Genomic DNA, 16,014 nt, shown 5'->3' on the forward strand with positions numbered 1-16,014 from the left:
TCAAGGTAGATAATAGCAGTGGTGGCTCATGGAAAGTCTTTTCCATGCTCTGGGGATGGAAGGGAAGGGGAGTAAGAGAAGGCATTAGGTCACTTGATTCTCTCTTGCAAACATGATCCTGCTTTTGTGAAAGGCCAGTCACTGCCCTGCTTTTCAAACCTGAGCACACACAAATTTTTAGGTCACCAGCACTAGCATGGCTCATTCAGCAAAGCTGCTCTGGTTAATCTCCTCTTAACTCTGCTGCCACTGACATGTATTGGGGAAACCAATCTGAGATGAACTTCTCTTTAAGAGCACCCTAAAGACAATTCCTTTCTTCTGGCATAACATGGAGTGCAGCAGCTGATTTGCTTGGTGACCATATGAAGTCAGAGAGCCATGTTTTGGTCCCAAGACCCTTTGTTTGTGGCATTTGCTACATTCTTCTGTTACAGGAGAGCCTCAATTCACCAATATTTCTGAAGGCCTTTGAAGATGTAAAGCACTGTGTATATGTTAATTAATAGTCCTAGCCAGGGAAGCAGGAATCAGTGCAAGGCTGTATGCTATGCACTAGCTCTTCCCAGACCACAGGATGGAGGGAAAAAAAGAATGAACTAATAAACAAGTAAATTAATGAAAAAAAAACCAAAAACATACCACCAACCAACTAAAAAAAATGCCAGATCCAAAACTAGGGCCAAAACTGGAAAACACTGCTCCCTTAGGAACCCTCCTGTATGAAGCAGTTCTGCCCTGGGCTGGCACTCCTGAGCAGTGGGACACACTAAACAAAGAGGTCCTCATGCAGATACTTTGGTCCTGAGTGACTAAGCACCAGCTCAGTACATCAGGCACCTGAGTTTCAGGTGCACTTTGAATGGAATTTCCTGTACACTTGATAATTGAAAGGTGTGCAAATGGCTTCATCAACCCAAGGAGATACCTAGATTTGTAGGTAACTTCTTTCTTCATGATTCTGAGCCTTCATAATTGATCTAAACATAAGGATTTTATTTTCATTTAATCAGTTTGTTGTTCCCAAAATCAGAGAGGACTATGACTAAGTTTGCAGGATGATGGCAGCAAGCATGGTGAATACCAGTGCCTTGTATCTTGATCTGCCTAAGGAAAATTTGTGTTGTATTTGCTCATTGAGCTCAACATCTGGCTTGTGGCACCAGAGCTGCTGCGAGTGAATCACTGGAAAGCTGGTCCAGTTGTTTGCTGGGGAAAATGAAATCTATCTTCTGAGACCAACTGCAAATGCTCCACTTTGAAATATCTAATACAGAGCACTGATAATGAACTGCTCATGTAATTGCTGGAGGAAATTACCCAGCAAACTACCTGGAATTCCACACGACAAATAAATTAGGTGAGAAAAAAATCATAGCTTTGTAGGGATTGATTCAGAAGCAGAGCCAAAATTGAAAAAAAAATGTTTGTAATAAATATTAATCTTGTGTATTAGACTTGAATGGGGGTCTTCATGTCTTGCCTCCCATGGAGATTTCTTCTTTAACTTTTAATAATTTCAAAAGCAAAAAGAAGGTTATACAAGTTGTATGGTAATGGAAACGTTATAATTCCCAAGCGATTTGGTAATTAAAAAAATGAGAAGAGAAAGGAAAGGGAAAGGGAAAGGGAAAGGGAAAGGGAAAGGGAAAGGAAAGGAAAGGAAAGGAAAGGAAAGGAAAGGAAAGGAAAGGAAAGGAAAGGAAAGGAAAGGAAAGGAAAGGAAAGGAAAGGAAAGGAAAGGTCTTCATATATGTGACAAAATTCAAACTGTGTGCATTTGCTGTGAGGAAAATGATAGAAACTAATGCAGCTTTCAGTTGTTTTCAATCATACCTCCAAAGACACTTTCTTACCTCCTGGTGAAGCCACCTTTCATCACTCAGCATGGATCCAAAGCAGCCTGCTAGATGCTGCCTCTCCCTAAGGATACAGATCCTGTATCCTGGGTCTGTTTTCCAGGGATTCACCACCTGGGGCAGACTTGTGCTTGCAGCAGGGGCAAAGGAGCCTATGTGCTGGAATGCCTGAATTTCATACCCTCCCTGCTCTGAGGACACATATTTTCTTTTCAAAACACATACCAACATACAGCATTCTGCTGGTTGAAACTCTCCATGAGCTGCTATGAAAAAAAAAGTGACTCATTGTGGCTGAGGGCTGCTCCAATATTTACAACTTGTTTACTTTCAGGGTTATCCCATCAGGTAGCAGACAGAGCACAAACAAACTGAGCTCTGGCGGAACTGCTGTGCAAAATAGAACCTGAATTATAGACCTGGAGACCTGAGAAGCCCTGGCAGGGCTACGTGCACTAAATAAATATAGACAGGCCTTTCTGTCCCTGTCTCCCTGGTAGTGGCACTGCTGCCACTCCTGCTGCACTAAGCAGCATGCTCAGTGCTATGTGGATCCCTTGTGACCTGCTAATGAGGATTGTCCCTGTTTCTAACACTTCCCCTTCAGATCCTTCCCAAATGCCACTTCCAGATGCCAATTAAAAAAAAAAAAACAAAACAAACAAAATCCTCCACTTAATTGTTTGTAGTAACAGAGTTTAATTGCTAGATTATCTTTTTAGGCAGCTGTCCACACAAATAGCTTTATTGTAAAATTAGCTAAAGATGGTTTCTAACACTTCCCCTTCAGATCCTTCCCAAACGCCACTTCCAGATGCCAATTAAAAAAAATAACCAAACAAAATCCTCCACTTAATTGTTTGTAGTAACAGAGTTTAATTGCTAGATTATCTTTTTAGGCAGCTGTCCATACAAATAGCTTTATTGTAAATGTAGCTAAAGATGGGAGCTGTGTTCTCTCTCTCCATTTCAACCAGCTGGTTACGAGCTCTGAAGGATGGTCCCTCTCCTTCTTGAGTGGCTGGAGAGATTTTTCTACCACAAATAAAAGCTAGTCAAACAGACCATGCAAAGTGGTGACAAATCAGTGTATCTACTGGATGGCACGTGATCCAAGTGAGAAGAATCACTTTTACAGCTTGCAAGCACCCAACCCAGATGGGAAATGCAGGTGAAGGAAGGGGGCTGCTAAACAAGGATCTGGATGGATACTGTCTGGAGGGATCCATGGCTATCTGTTGTCAGCAGAGGCAGACTAAGGAAATCAGTCCTTGGCCAGCTTAAATGTGTGAGCCTGAGCATCACAAAACTCCCCCCTACAAGGATCAGACTTCTAAATGTGTTAAATCCTCCACCTCCTACTGAAGTGACACAAGTAACATTGTGCCACTTGTGCACAGATGAGCCACGTGCAGGGGTCTCCAGTGGCCAGCTCCCCTTCAGCTGGCCAACACCTTGGCTTTCTGAAGGGATTAGAGCAGAAGACAAAATATAATCACAATTCTAATGCCTTTTCTCCCTTCTCACTTAATGGTAAGTGATGTGAAGCTGACCCTGTACTCAGCTCTGGGAGACTCTGTTGCCATCCTCACTTAGCAATACATTCAATTAACTGAAGTATTTCTGAGAACTCTTCAGGCCTGTGGGTTTGAGCAAGAATATAAATACATGTGTAAATATGGGAAAGTGGTTCCTGAGATGTGGCTGCTTAGGGTTTCTTAATCAGATCAGAGATAACTAGTAAAGCCACAGTTTCAAACCCTCACTCTCCCTCAAGCCCTGGAAAACCAGTTAAGGTAACTCCTTTAGGATAACATCAAGCCCCTGCTGAAAAATCTCTGAGTGATGCAGGCGAGGCACAGCAGCTTAATGTCACCACTTGTCCCTTTCTTGTGCAAGGGCTGTAGCTGCAGTGCTCCATGTACTTGTCCTTAAAGCTGCTGGTGGTCCAGGGTGTGGAAAGTTAATAACCTGCAGCTCTAGGCTGTGTCCTCCTTGGAGCTTTGAATCCCAAACTCTGCTGGAAACCTTCAGAGTTCATCAGTCACCAAAGTGATTCACTGATCATGACACATCATCGTGCTACTGACTGTGGTAGACCTCTGGCATGCTACTGGGGTGAGTCCATTTGAGAGCTGGGCCCTTCTGCTTGGCTGTGCCCTTCCAGCTGCCTCTAGCATCTGCTCTAAAAGGGCTGGTTTATGTTCTATAACCAAGCCAGAAGAATTAGATAAACATACTTTTCCTTCATCACTTTGTAATGATCATAAAAGCACAGCACAGCTTTATTTAGCTTACATTCCAGATCTCATATTCCTGAGTTTACCAAAAAAAACCAGGCTAAATCTCATCAAATGATCCATTGTAGCTTCATATTTTAAGCATATTTTAGTTATGTCTTCCTCATTCCTCAAATGCTTCATGAAGGAAAAAAAAAAAGCAACAACAAAAAAATGCTCTCCTCCTAAAAAAAAATACAACCCAAACACCAAAACCAACAGGGGAAAAAAAAAGTCTGTATTTTCCTAAGTTGTCCATATTCTATATGAATAGAAATCTGAGTGGAGGATGTTTACATCCAGCTCCATAAAATGGCATAATTCTTTGCAATTAATAATGGTGGTTACTTAGTTGCTGCTTGAACATATTAAGTCCTTTGTGTTTCAAAATTATAGTCATTCATGTTTCTCAGTTTTATCTCATGGTCCCACTGAAACCAGAGGGTTCACAAGAACCACACAGAAACGAAGCAGGAACTCACTTAAATGAAGGGCAGTATAGGTTGATATTTTCAATAATTCATCACCTCTTGAAAAGACTCCAGCGTTGAAGAAAACCTTCCTGTGTGGTATTGGTCTATTTTCAGACCTCATCAAGACTGAAAGCCTTCTCTGTAGAGAGGACTCTCAATGCAGAAAGAAGCAAAAGAGGTTGGTTTGATGGAACAAGTCAGTTGGTTAGCACAGACTGAGAGCAAACAGTAGGAAGGAGACTGGATTAGGGAGAGATTCCATTGGTCTCCACACAATGGTAACCCTCATCCTGTTTTTAGACTACGTTGACCTCCACACCAAGGAATGTGGGCTTAAAATACTATCATCTTACACGTTGCTTGCTTTTTACTGGGAACAGGCAAAACCATCACATTATGTTAGAATAGGGATCAAGAACATTTTCTCCCTAATGCATTGCCTTTTCTTCTCTCTATTTATTTAATTTCTAATAAAGAAAGCAAGTACAGTAATTGTGATATATTGGTATCACACAAAAGGATTGCAAGGTGTGGACCTACTGGTTTAAATATAAGAAGAAGAAAGAGAAAATGAAACAGATAAGTGGGGAGAGGCAGAGATTTGTGGAAGGTATGATCCACAACCTCAAGCTGGTTTCATATAGATCTTAATTTGCTTGCTTTTGCAATTTATTGAAACTATATAAGTTTAGTAAGGATGGCACTTGGCATGTGGCTATTCTAACATTTATATCTTTTGGCATCTGCATTTGCAAAATCTAAGTAACATTGCTCTAAGTAACATGTTCATATAAGATGACTCAGTCACAAAGATTAATCACAGTATTTATTTCATCATGTAAGTCTTTTGCTTTTTAACTTCCCAAACCCTTTTTACAAAGAGGTTCCCAGATGAAACTTCTGTGTCTCTTCTCACAGGTAGCAGAAATATGCTGGATTTAAGAGTGCCTGATAATTTTAGCTAAAAATGCAATGATCCAATTCTAGTTCAGTAAACATCATCAAACTGATGTGCCCAAAATAAATTATTAACTTCCATGATGTTGAAAAATGATATTAGATCAAGAAATTAGAGAAGACTGAAAAAATTCATCTTATCCTGATATTTTCTTACCAGCAAACTGATGTGCCAAAAATAAATGAGGATTAACTTCCATGATGTTGGAAAATGATGTTAGGATTAAGAAATTAGAGAAGACTGAAAAATTCATCTTATCCTGATATTTTCTATAGCAGTAATATTTTAAATCAACTCCTTTTTTTCTCCTTCTTATCTTCTCCCTTTCCCATCTCCTTTCACCCCTCCCCCCCTTTTCTCTTTTTAAGGCACTAAGCTGATTACAGAAGAAAAGCAAACAGTGATTATGGAAGATGAAGAAAAGGATGGAGACACAATCCCCAGTTAAAACTACAGTGATATTTGCAATAATGCAGTGTAAATAATTCTGGGTCATTCAAAGTGGCAGCACATTGGAAAAAAAAAAAGTCCTTTCATTTTGATAAATAATAATTTTCTCAAGCATGCACTTGAATTTAAATTATCTTCAAGTGCTTATCTGCATCTCATGAAATCCCAGAAAGCATCATAGGAGATGATGATGACAGAAATTTCACTTACACGTGGGTCTGGAAGGTTTCTCTTGGTTTACTAAAAGCAGCTTCCCAGGATTTTTGTCAATGAGGAATCCCCCTCAGATCAGATCTAGCTTTGGGCAGCATGGTGATAGGGATTGACACCAAGGACACCATGGCACTAGATACCAGAGCAGTTGGTAGCACAGGGCAGTAAAACATCAACTAGTGATTTAAATTGCTTTTATCTTCTGACATTTCACCTCATTCATCCAGCTTTCCTCTGCTGGGGTCACATACGGAGCTGATGGGATAGAGGGGGAGGGTGGGAGGGCAGGAAGCAACTCTGGAGTCCCTGCAATGCAAACCAAGTGCTTCTTCTGCCTCTCTCTGCTCCTGACTTGTGCTTGTGAAGAGACAAGGGTAGAAGGAGAACTTACAGCTCCGTGCTGTCAGCACTGCCACACCATACAGGGTGGAGGGCAGAGCTCCCATATGGGAAGTGCAGCTCCTGCCTGATACATCAGTGTAGACTATTGATTTATTTTTTCTTTCTTTCAAAGCTTTTATTCCTGGATTCCTAGAAACTTTTCCTTTTACTCCACGGTTTCTTCTTTTTATATCTGTTTTTTAAACTGAGTCCTAGGCTGTCAGTTGGGAGGGGCTGTAAAGATAAAAAAATCACAGCAGGAGAGTAAGACATGAGTAAAAGGAATAATGTTACTCAATGGCATATCTATACTGAAAGGTGGAACAGCACCATGCTTTTTTTTTTTCTAATAGTTTACTTCATTGATTCAATTGTTTTCACAGCCAGCTACATCCTCCAGCATCTTTCCATACAGAGATGGGCACCTGTAGAATATTACACCAGATAGGTAGAACTGAGTAGTTTTGTGCTTCCTGTGACAGCTCTGTGGACTAGACAGAGCAGCACTGCTGGCTGGACCCTCAGGGACCTCAGCAGAGAGGTTCAGCATTATCTAGCCTGCCAAATTGAATTTAGTTATCTTTTTAGGACCCTTAGGCAGACAGCTGAGGAGCACTCTAGTAGGGACTTCATTTGCCACAGTGACTGACCCAGCAGCTTCCATGAGAACATAGCCCACTTGCAGATATTCAGCTTCAAGATGTAATCAACGAGCTTATAATAAATAATCATGCATTAAAGTGTATCAAGGCCAGTTATATTATTCATGGGACCTAGGAGGTGTACTTTCTTCATCTAGCAGTGAGACAAGGTAGTATTTAAAATGCAATCAAGCACTAGTTCATGGAACAACATTCATGTAAAGTACACAATAAATTACATCACAGCAAGTACATAGCCAGAGATGTGTGATTCAAGCCTAACTTACTTACTCATGAAGCTGGTGAGTATTTTTAGTGCACAAAACAACAAGAGTGTGAGCATGGAGTCCTGAAAAGATTCCAGTGATCATCAGCAGTGGATTAGCTGTGAAAATGTAGTGTTGGGACATAGAAGGCCCTTAACTACACAAGGCAGGAGCACAAATAGGTTGTCACTGACTTCAGTGCACTGAGAGGATTTGTTTCCAAGTCCGGGGAATGCTGACACAGCTTAATGGGGAACAAAAAGGGGAAAAAAAGGCACTTTTTAAGCCTAGTACTACAAGTAAGTTCTTCACCAAAGAGGAGTTACAGTCCTGGGGACATCTCTGACAGCACAGCAGCCTAATTTACCACCCCTGTATAGATCAACGTGAAGGCCGGCCATAAAAATGCCACAAGATACATCTTTTGCTGCAGTTGATTTAAAAGTGCATATTCATAGCCTGGTAATTCAGTATTTACTGGTTTTCCACCCAGGAACAACATGAATGACAAAAAAAAAAAGTAATTTTTCACTTGTTCAGTGAAGGTTTTGCAATGTTCCTCACAAGCAGTGCAATGAATTGTTTCTCAAAGCTTTCACCTGCCTCATTGCACTCAGTGAAAAGTGTGAAATGTTATTTTATTTGGGAAAAAGATAAGATTTAAAAAAAAAAAAAATAGATAAACACTGCCCCTTCCTCCAAAACAAAGCCTTTAGGTGTTGCAGAATAGTGTGTGGACTCTACAGGAGGATGGTTGTGGGTTTATTTATGGTCATTCACACTCTGAACTCTCTTTTTTAAGACTAGATAGTGGCAAAATTGCACAAATTGCTCTCCTAGGCAAATGGCTGGAGTTGGTATGTTCTGGGGCAGAAATGCTTTTGAATGAAGTGCTTCAGTCAGCCAATAAAAGACTGACTGCAGTTGGGAGTTTGTTAATAGCTAACATTTTTGGAGCAAATTCTCAATTAACCTCTACCTAGAAACTAAGAGACAGGTCTCCACTTAGAATCAAACTGGGATAAAGGGATTTAATAGCCTTGCACTTTAGCAGCTTTCAGAAAGCTCATCACCCATCGAAGGGGCTGTAATGAGTCTGTTTGTAGTGCTAAGCATGAGGTCCATAGGTTAAGTGATTTGCCTAGCTAAACTGCAGTGGAAACAAATGCAAAGCAACGTTCAGGATGCTGTCACTAACTCACATTACCTTCACAGATTGAGCAGCATTTGCATGTATTGAGTTTAGCAACACTTACACTGAAATTTTGTCTGGCTGAAATTTTGTCTTGCTGAAACTTTGCCTTACTGCTTAATAAATTGCTAACTGTATAATGCTTTGACCACTTAAATTAATAGATGTGTTTAGACACACATTAGACATTTTGGCTTCTCACCTGTATTTAGATAAGTTCATAAACATATTATTCTGTTCCTTATATTAAAAAAGAAAAAAGGTCATGGGCCTCTCAGAGTGAGGTGTTGCAAACAGAAATACCAGTATTCTGGAAATGCAGATCTAGAAAAGGGAGAGAACATTAAAAGCCAGTTTCTACTCCATGACACTGGCTCCTGGTCCCGTGGGAGGAGTCCATGTAAACCTGCTGGACCCAGGAGCTGTGAAAGGAAGTTCAATCCATCCTTATACCCAACATCCTGAAGACTCCTGAAAAGAGGTGGACTGGACAGACGGACAAGCAGCAGCAAAATTAGAAAGCACCTTCCAGAAACAAAAGAACTGCTTTTGATGGACCACTTGTGCTTATTCTTACAGATGTGATGATCCTGTAAAATGCAGGCTGTGTATTTAAAATCATGAGACACATTGCTATAGGGTTTGGAGTTTTCCAAACTGTCTTTTCCAGCCTTCAAAGGAGGTTTTGGGCTCCCAGGTGGTCATAGGGTCTGATATAACCTAGATAACTATCCCAGGTATGTTTTTCTGTGTTCTGTTTACCATGAAGAAGAGAAAGCTTAAAGAGATCTTATAATCCCTGATGGGAGGGAATGAAGAAGAGGGAGCCAGGCTCTTCCCAGTGGTACCCACTGACAGGTCAAGAGGCAATGGGCACAAACTGAAATACTTGAAATACCACTTGCAGATAAGAAATCAGGTTTTTATTGCTGAGCACTGGCACTGATAGGCCAGAGAGGTTGTAGAGCTTCCATCCTTGGAGATTTTCAAAACTAAACTGGACATGGCACTGAGTAACCTGCTCCACTGGACCCTATTTGGACTGGCCAGCTCCAGGGTGCCATCCAGCTTCTGCAATTCTGTGACTGTAGGGCAGGATCCATACCAAGGGGGCTGCTCAGTGATATTTAACAGGTCTGTGAGGGATCAGGAGAAAAGTTTAGGGTAAAGAGAAGAGTACATGGAAAAGGATGGTGAGGAGTCAACCAGAAGGACTCATCCTGGCCAGATATCTGAGCAACAAAAGTGAACAGTAAACCTCAACAATAAGGAGCAAGGAAGTGGGGACATGGCTGGTCCAGAACCAAATTTGCTTTACGAGCCCAACTGTCTACCTCATGACCTAAAGAATTCAAATGGCCCATTAAAGCTTCTGAGCCACAACTCCCCCTCTCTCCTCCTCCCCTTCCTCCTTCATTTCTGCTCTAGCTGCTGCAATTGCCCTTGAGGACATTGGAGCCAATCTTCCTTCCCAATCCCTGTTTGTGCAGACATAGAAATACACAAAATACAAGGAATGAATACTCAAGAGTCTCTCCCTGTCTCACTCACTGTGGGTTTCACCATTCGTATTTCTAATTCAGATTTTAATCTTTTTCTAAAAAAAAACAACAAACCAAACAAGTCCAAATGGCTTCATAACTCTGAGCTTCTTTCCAAGAGGGACAGATTACTTGGATTTATTTCTATGTTGGCAGAAAGTGGTTATCTCAGAAATCATCAATGTAGGAAAAGGTCAAGCACACTGCAAAGCCAGACCTCCCTCAAATAACACAGATTTCATTTTAGAACTTCACACTTGGAAAATTTCCCTTCCATGTACACTAGATGTCAGGGTTGGACTGAGAGGATGAGCCCATTGCCTGCATCACACAGCTCCCTACATCAGGCCAGATGCCATCAGCACAACCAGTTTTGCTTAGGAATGATTTTTATGAAGCCCCAGCTATTTACAAGGAGCAGTCTGCACAAATATCCTCTCTCCTCCACTTTTTAGTATGTCATTCAGGAAGAATTTAGTATTTAGGAAGAATGTAGTATGTATTTTCATTTTGGAAGAGGGAAGGGACATCCCGAGGTACCTTTCCAACATCAAGGAGCATCTGCTGGAATTCTTCACCTTCCCCCAGCTCCAGGAATAAAAAAAAATAAACCCCCTCTAAACCACTTGGGTGAACAGACAGGCTCTAGATGGGACTAGATAGCAACTTGGCACAGTATGGATTTGGCTGGAGAAAAGTGAGATCAAAGAGGAACATGATCAGAACTACATTAAATTTGTAGGAGCCATAAATGTTCCCCATGACACCTCAAGTAGGTAATTTAATTTCCCTGTGCCCTGACTACACAGCTGCAAATTCCAGATGGCAACTTTCTCTGCTTCATGGTAAAGGAGAGAGAGTGGACTGGGAAAGCAAAGACAAATATCACTCCTTTTGTGAGATTCTAGTGACCCAAGTGTCCTATCAATAATAACGAAAGGCAAAAATATGAGACTCCCCTTTTAGCTTCTGCAAGTGACCCAGTGCTGTCCACTTGTCCAGAGAAGAGTCAGGTAGGACTCTGTTCAGTAAAGCATTAACCAAGAGTGTCCTAAATGGAAGGAAATGACCAAGACAGAAAATGTGTTTGGAAGGATAATATAATTTTGCATTTCTATACAGTCTATTTATGCAAAACATGTTCTACAAACAAAATACAGTTCTCAGGGAATTCCTAGAGATAAATCACATTTCATAAGAAGGAGGCTTGAAAGTGCATTCTTCTTTGCATTTGGTTTAGGCAGTGGCCCAGCCCTGCTGCTGGAGTGACAAGTTCTGATGCCACGATTTCAGTGTGACTGTCACAGCAGGGCTACATACACCAGCTGGGGCAGTGCTGGTGTTGGACATGGTCACAGACCTGTAACACATAATAATGTGAATTCACAGTGAGAGAACTTTTAGAATACAGAAATAATGGAATTGGTAGGTAGCAGGGATACTTTTAATGGAGAGGGGGTCAGACTAGGTTTTAGAGAAGAAATTTTGCCTCACAAATCTGTGAGACTTCCTTGGAGGAACCAAGAATGGTTTGTAGTTCTCCATTTTGACCAGGTTCTGCTCCAGAGGTTGTCAAAGCTATTGAGCTGTGATGGATTGAAAGAAGAGAGTAACATATGATCTTAAGATGTGCAAATAGCTGGTTAACAACGAGGGAAAGCAAAAAAAAAAAAAAAGTGGGATGAAATGGTCAGCATCACAGTAAAGAATTGTCCTCCCTGTTGTTCAACATGCTTATCCAGAAGATGTGATTTGGATTATGGAAAAAGAAAACAAGCAGGGAACATAAATTAAAGGTGTAAGGTTAAAAAGAAAGAAAAGCAGCAGCAGAAACACCAGCTTACTTCAGTTTAATTGGCAAACCCACCAACTCACTGTTGGTAAGTGCAGAACAATGCATACAGGGAGAGGCAACCCCAACTCCATATGTGTGTGCTCAGTTCTAAATTAAGTAGAATTTATTATAGATAATTCTACACAGACTACTACTGAGTGCTCAGGGAGGTTCAACAAGGGTAGTACAACTTTAAAAACTATTCATAAAGACATGGAAGATGAGACCAAGTGTCTTTATATTGTTTTATACATTTCTGGTATAACTGCATCTTGAGTAGCGTGTGCGCAGTGCTCACCCTACTCCTTTCAAAAAGGGATTAAAAACAATAAAGAGAGAAAAGCAGCAAAGCAGATGAAGGAGTAGAGTAGGTTTGCTTGTGAAGACAGCACAGACAGGGCAGAATTAACTGGCCTGGAATGGGAGAGGTGAGGTGGTACATAAATCACCAGGGGCCTGGAGCAACAGCTCAGGGAGTTATTTGGCTCCATTTCTCATGGTGTCAAACCTGGGGGCAAGATGAACTTCTTCAGAGAGGGGCTTGTTCAGCTGGGAAACTCAGGCCCATGGGACACTGTGCACCAAAAGAACACACGGATCAAACTCAACTAAATGAATGTCACAGAAGACAACCAGTGTGATTTAATATTGATCAGAGTTTGTGCAAAGAGCAATTTTAATGCTGTGCTCTTCTTTTTCAAATGAGTAAAGCCAGAGGACTCTGTACTCCAGCCTCCTACCTTCATTCTCCTGAATACCTATCACACTATGACAGGAGGACATTTATTCTCAGTACAGCTAGTCAAGACAAAAAAAAACTTTCCCTTGCTGTCTGAAACAGGGTTTGTCTTATCTGTGGTAGACAGAAGGTTTTATCAAGTCCATAAGGAGCCCAACACTCTAGGAAAGCTCTGGCTTCCTTAATTTGACAGGAGATAGTGGTATACAACTGCTTCTTTTAAGGTAACAGCCCAATGTTTTAGTTCTAAGTGGGTATATGCTGCAAGAATAAGAAGGCTATTGAGAATATTTCTAACAAAATGTCCATTATATTGTTTAGCTCAATTATACATTTGCTTTTATCTAGAACTGCAGCTGCTGTACAACACAGTATGGCCTGTGCAATAGTTAGATCATGTCTTCCATCTGCCTGTGGGGAGTGTGATTCCAGAAGATGCCTCTTTATCTCTTCTGCTATTTCCTGTTCCAGCTCTGCGAAATATGCTGGATCTTCTTCATCCTTCCCCTCTGGTCAAGCAGCTTATATCTCACTGGATGTTCCTCTGATTTCTTGTGGAAAGCTGGGAAATAGTCTCCTGAACTGTGAGGGGGCCTCCTGAGGTGCTGTGGCAGAGGTTTGATGGCTGGTGGTGACAAAGGAAGAACAACAATGGTTACCATGCCCAGCATTCACTTGCTGGTGGACAAGAAATGAACTCCTCAGCAGTTGTGTGCATCCTGCTTGGCACAGCCCATCTGTGCAAAGGAGGGCTTCTCAGCCTGAAAGCCAGGACTCTTTTGGGTTAAGGGGTAGTTAGGAAAAGTTAGGTAGTTAAAGGGTTAGGAAAAGGTTCAGGGAAAAAAAAAAAAAAGTGAAAATATAAATCCTAAATATAGATTTAAAATTCCAGAATGAAACACAGACAACTCCAAAATAGAAGTTTGGAATATTTGATCTTGAAATCATGCCCTTATTTGAACATGCCAGAAGAAGACACCAACACAAGTGAACGACATGGAGTATTCTCAAGGTTAGGAAATACAGTTTAGACAGAAGCTGAAAGAAGCAGCTTTATACTTACCTATCTACATATACTTAGCTCAACACCTCAGTGTTTTCAAGATATCATTGAGTAAGGTCATTTTAAAGCAATAAATCCAGATTGATATCACATTTCCCAGAATTCAAGAATAGAGGAATCTGAGGGTTTTTGTCTGATTTCCTACTAAGCTACAGGCCATTGGAAAAAGTTACAAGTAGGCTACATATGAATCTAACTATTCTCAGCTTCTTGACTCTGCTTTAATCTCTGTCTTGGTTTCTTACATCTTCATACAAGTAGTTTAAAAAATGAAACATGACTATGACCAAAATCTATTTCTTTTATGCTTAGTTATTATTTGCAAAATAACCAGGTAGTAAGTCAATAATTAGCATCATAAGCACTTTGAAAGAAAAGTTATTACTCTCAGCATGAATCTAAGAAGCAAAAAAGATTCCCCTGTGAGAGCTAGCTAACATCAAATGCTGGAACAGTCACACTCTTGTCTTGTTGAACTCCTTGAGTGATTAATTGTACTCTAAAATGTCACAGGAAACCAAAAAAAAATGAGGATTTCATCAACTTCAGAAACACACATCCAGATTTCTGCATAGTCATAATCTGTCCTGTTCTTGACTAGACTCGATTGACATTCATTAAAAGCTTGAAAAACTTCCAGGTGAGTTACTGTTCTTTGAGGCACATTCACTTCCCAGATTAATTCCATTTTCTGTACTCAGCATGGATTCAGCCAAACTGTTATTGGATTTTCCATCGCTCAGCATGGGGGAATGTTTATTGTTAACTGGACTTTCACTGGAGTTGTTGCCAACAGAGATGACTTGGCTAATAGGTTTAAGGGGGTTTATCCAGTACACCAACAGTGCTGTCTATCATTCTCCTGGTTGATAAAGGAGATCCATGACATTTAATTTCTTCAGGCTTTAGCAACTCAAAGTGATGGGGAGAAGAATCTCTTGCAGGACTCCAGAGCTCTGTGGCCACATTTTCTACTGACTTCTTGTGTGACCTGGACTATAACACTCACCCTAGTTTCTCCACATGTAAATTTGGATAAAAATGAGAACACTTATCTCACAGGGTTTTTGTGCGCTTCATTACATTATGATTCTCAGGAGCTTCACGCATAAAACGATGCAAGTATCACAATTTACTAACCTTGATGCTGCTAATACATGAATTTCCCTTTTTTTTTTTTTTTAATTTAGGGAACTATATTATTTTTAAAGATCATATCTATCAACAAGGCAATGAAAGCAGAGAAAGGGTATTCGGGCACTACCTAGAATAGTTCCACAAGTAGCATCACACAGAGACATGATCTGTGTCATTCAGACACTGATTTAGTGAGGAGGCCAAGAGTGCATTGGCCGCTCTGTTTGCTCCATCCAGTGGGATGTGCAAACCCAGTGTTTCAACAGCCCCACAATAAAGAATTTCTTCCTATAATTTCCTCTTATTCTTTCTTTTGACACCTGGTGCACCTTAGGTTCAACTACAGATACCTTGTCAAAGTGGAGCAGGATTTGAGGGTATCTACAAACACGTTTACAGCAGACCAAATAACAGGTTTCAGAGAACAATGCAACTTGTACAACACTTATATCAAATAACAATAATTGTTTATTTCCCCCTCCCTCTTGCCAACCCCCATCCATGCACAGCACAAAAGCAGTTTACTTTTGTGGAAGGAATAAACCAGGTCACAAGTCCAATCACATAGTAATTGCCAACAAATGGCATCATTACATGCATAATCCTCTTTCTGGCCTGGTTTTGTCCCACCACCACTATGAACTTTTCTTGTAGTAGAAGATCAAAAAGCCCTTCCAATAACTGCAAAATTTATATAATACATCCACCAGGATAAAAAAAAAAAACTCAATCACTCACAGTCAGCAGAGCCAGCCTTTATACTGTTAATTTTAGAGGTAGGAAAACTCATGCTACTTCCAAACAAGAGGAACCTGGTGGTGATCTCCTAATTGGATTTCACCCAAGTTTGGCCAGGCCTTAAGAGAAAACAAAGACGAAGGTATCTTCTCCCTGGTTGTGGACATCATCAGTATGTCAACCCTCAGTCAGTGCTGGGGGATTAGACCCCAGAACTTTAGCAGCAGGTCTGGTTTCTGCATGGCCTGAG

The 16,014-nt window shown here is 40.8% G+C and overlaps 1 protein-coding gene across 1 annotated transcript in view; it reads left to right on the forward strand.

The window, feature by feature from the left end:
• Positions 1-6,116, forward strand: part of PPP1R17 (protein phosphatase 1, regulatory subunit 17) — a 9,874-nt gene extending 3,758 nt beyond the window's left edge. The window contains exon 4 of the mRNA XM_008949063.1: positions 5,938-6,116. Coding sequence (XP_008947311.1) covers positions 5,938-6,017 — 80 coding nt within the window. The 3' untranslated portion in view covers positions 6,018-6,116. The remainder of the gene's footprint in view (positions 1-5,937) is intronic.
• Positions 6,117-16,014: the final 9,898 nt, after the last annotated feature.

Source organism: Merops nubicus, unplaced genomic scaffold, assembly GCF_000691845.1.
Source record: "Merops nubicus isolate BGI_N331 unplaced genomic scaffold, ASM69184v1 scaffold3921, whole genome shotgun sequence".
NCBI classification, from domain to species: domain Eukaryota; kingdom Metazoa; phylum Chordata; class Aves; order Coraciiformes; family Meropidae; genus Merops; species Merops nubicus.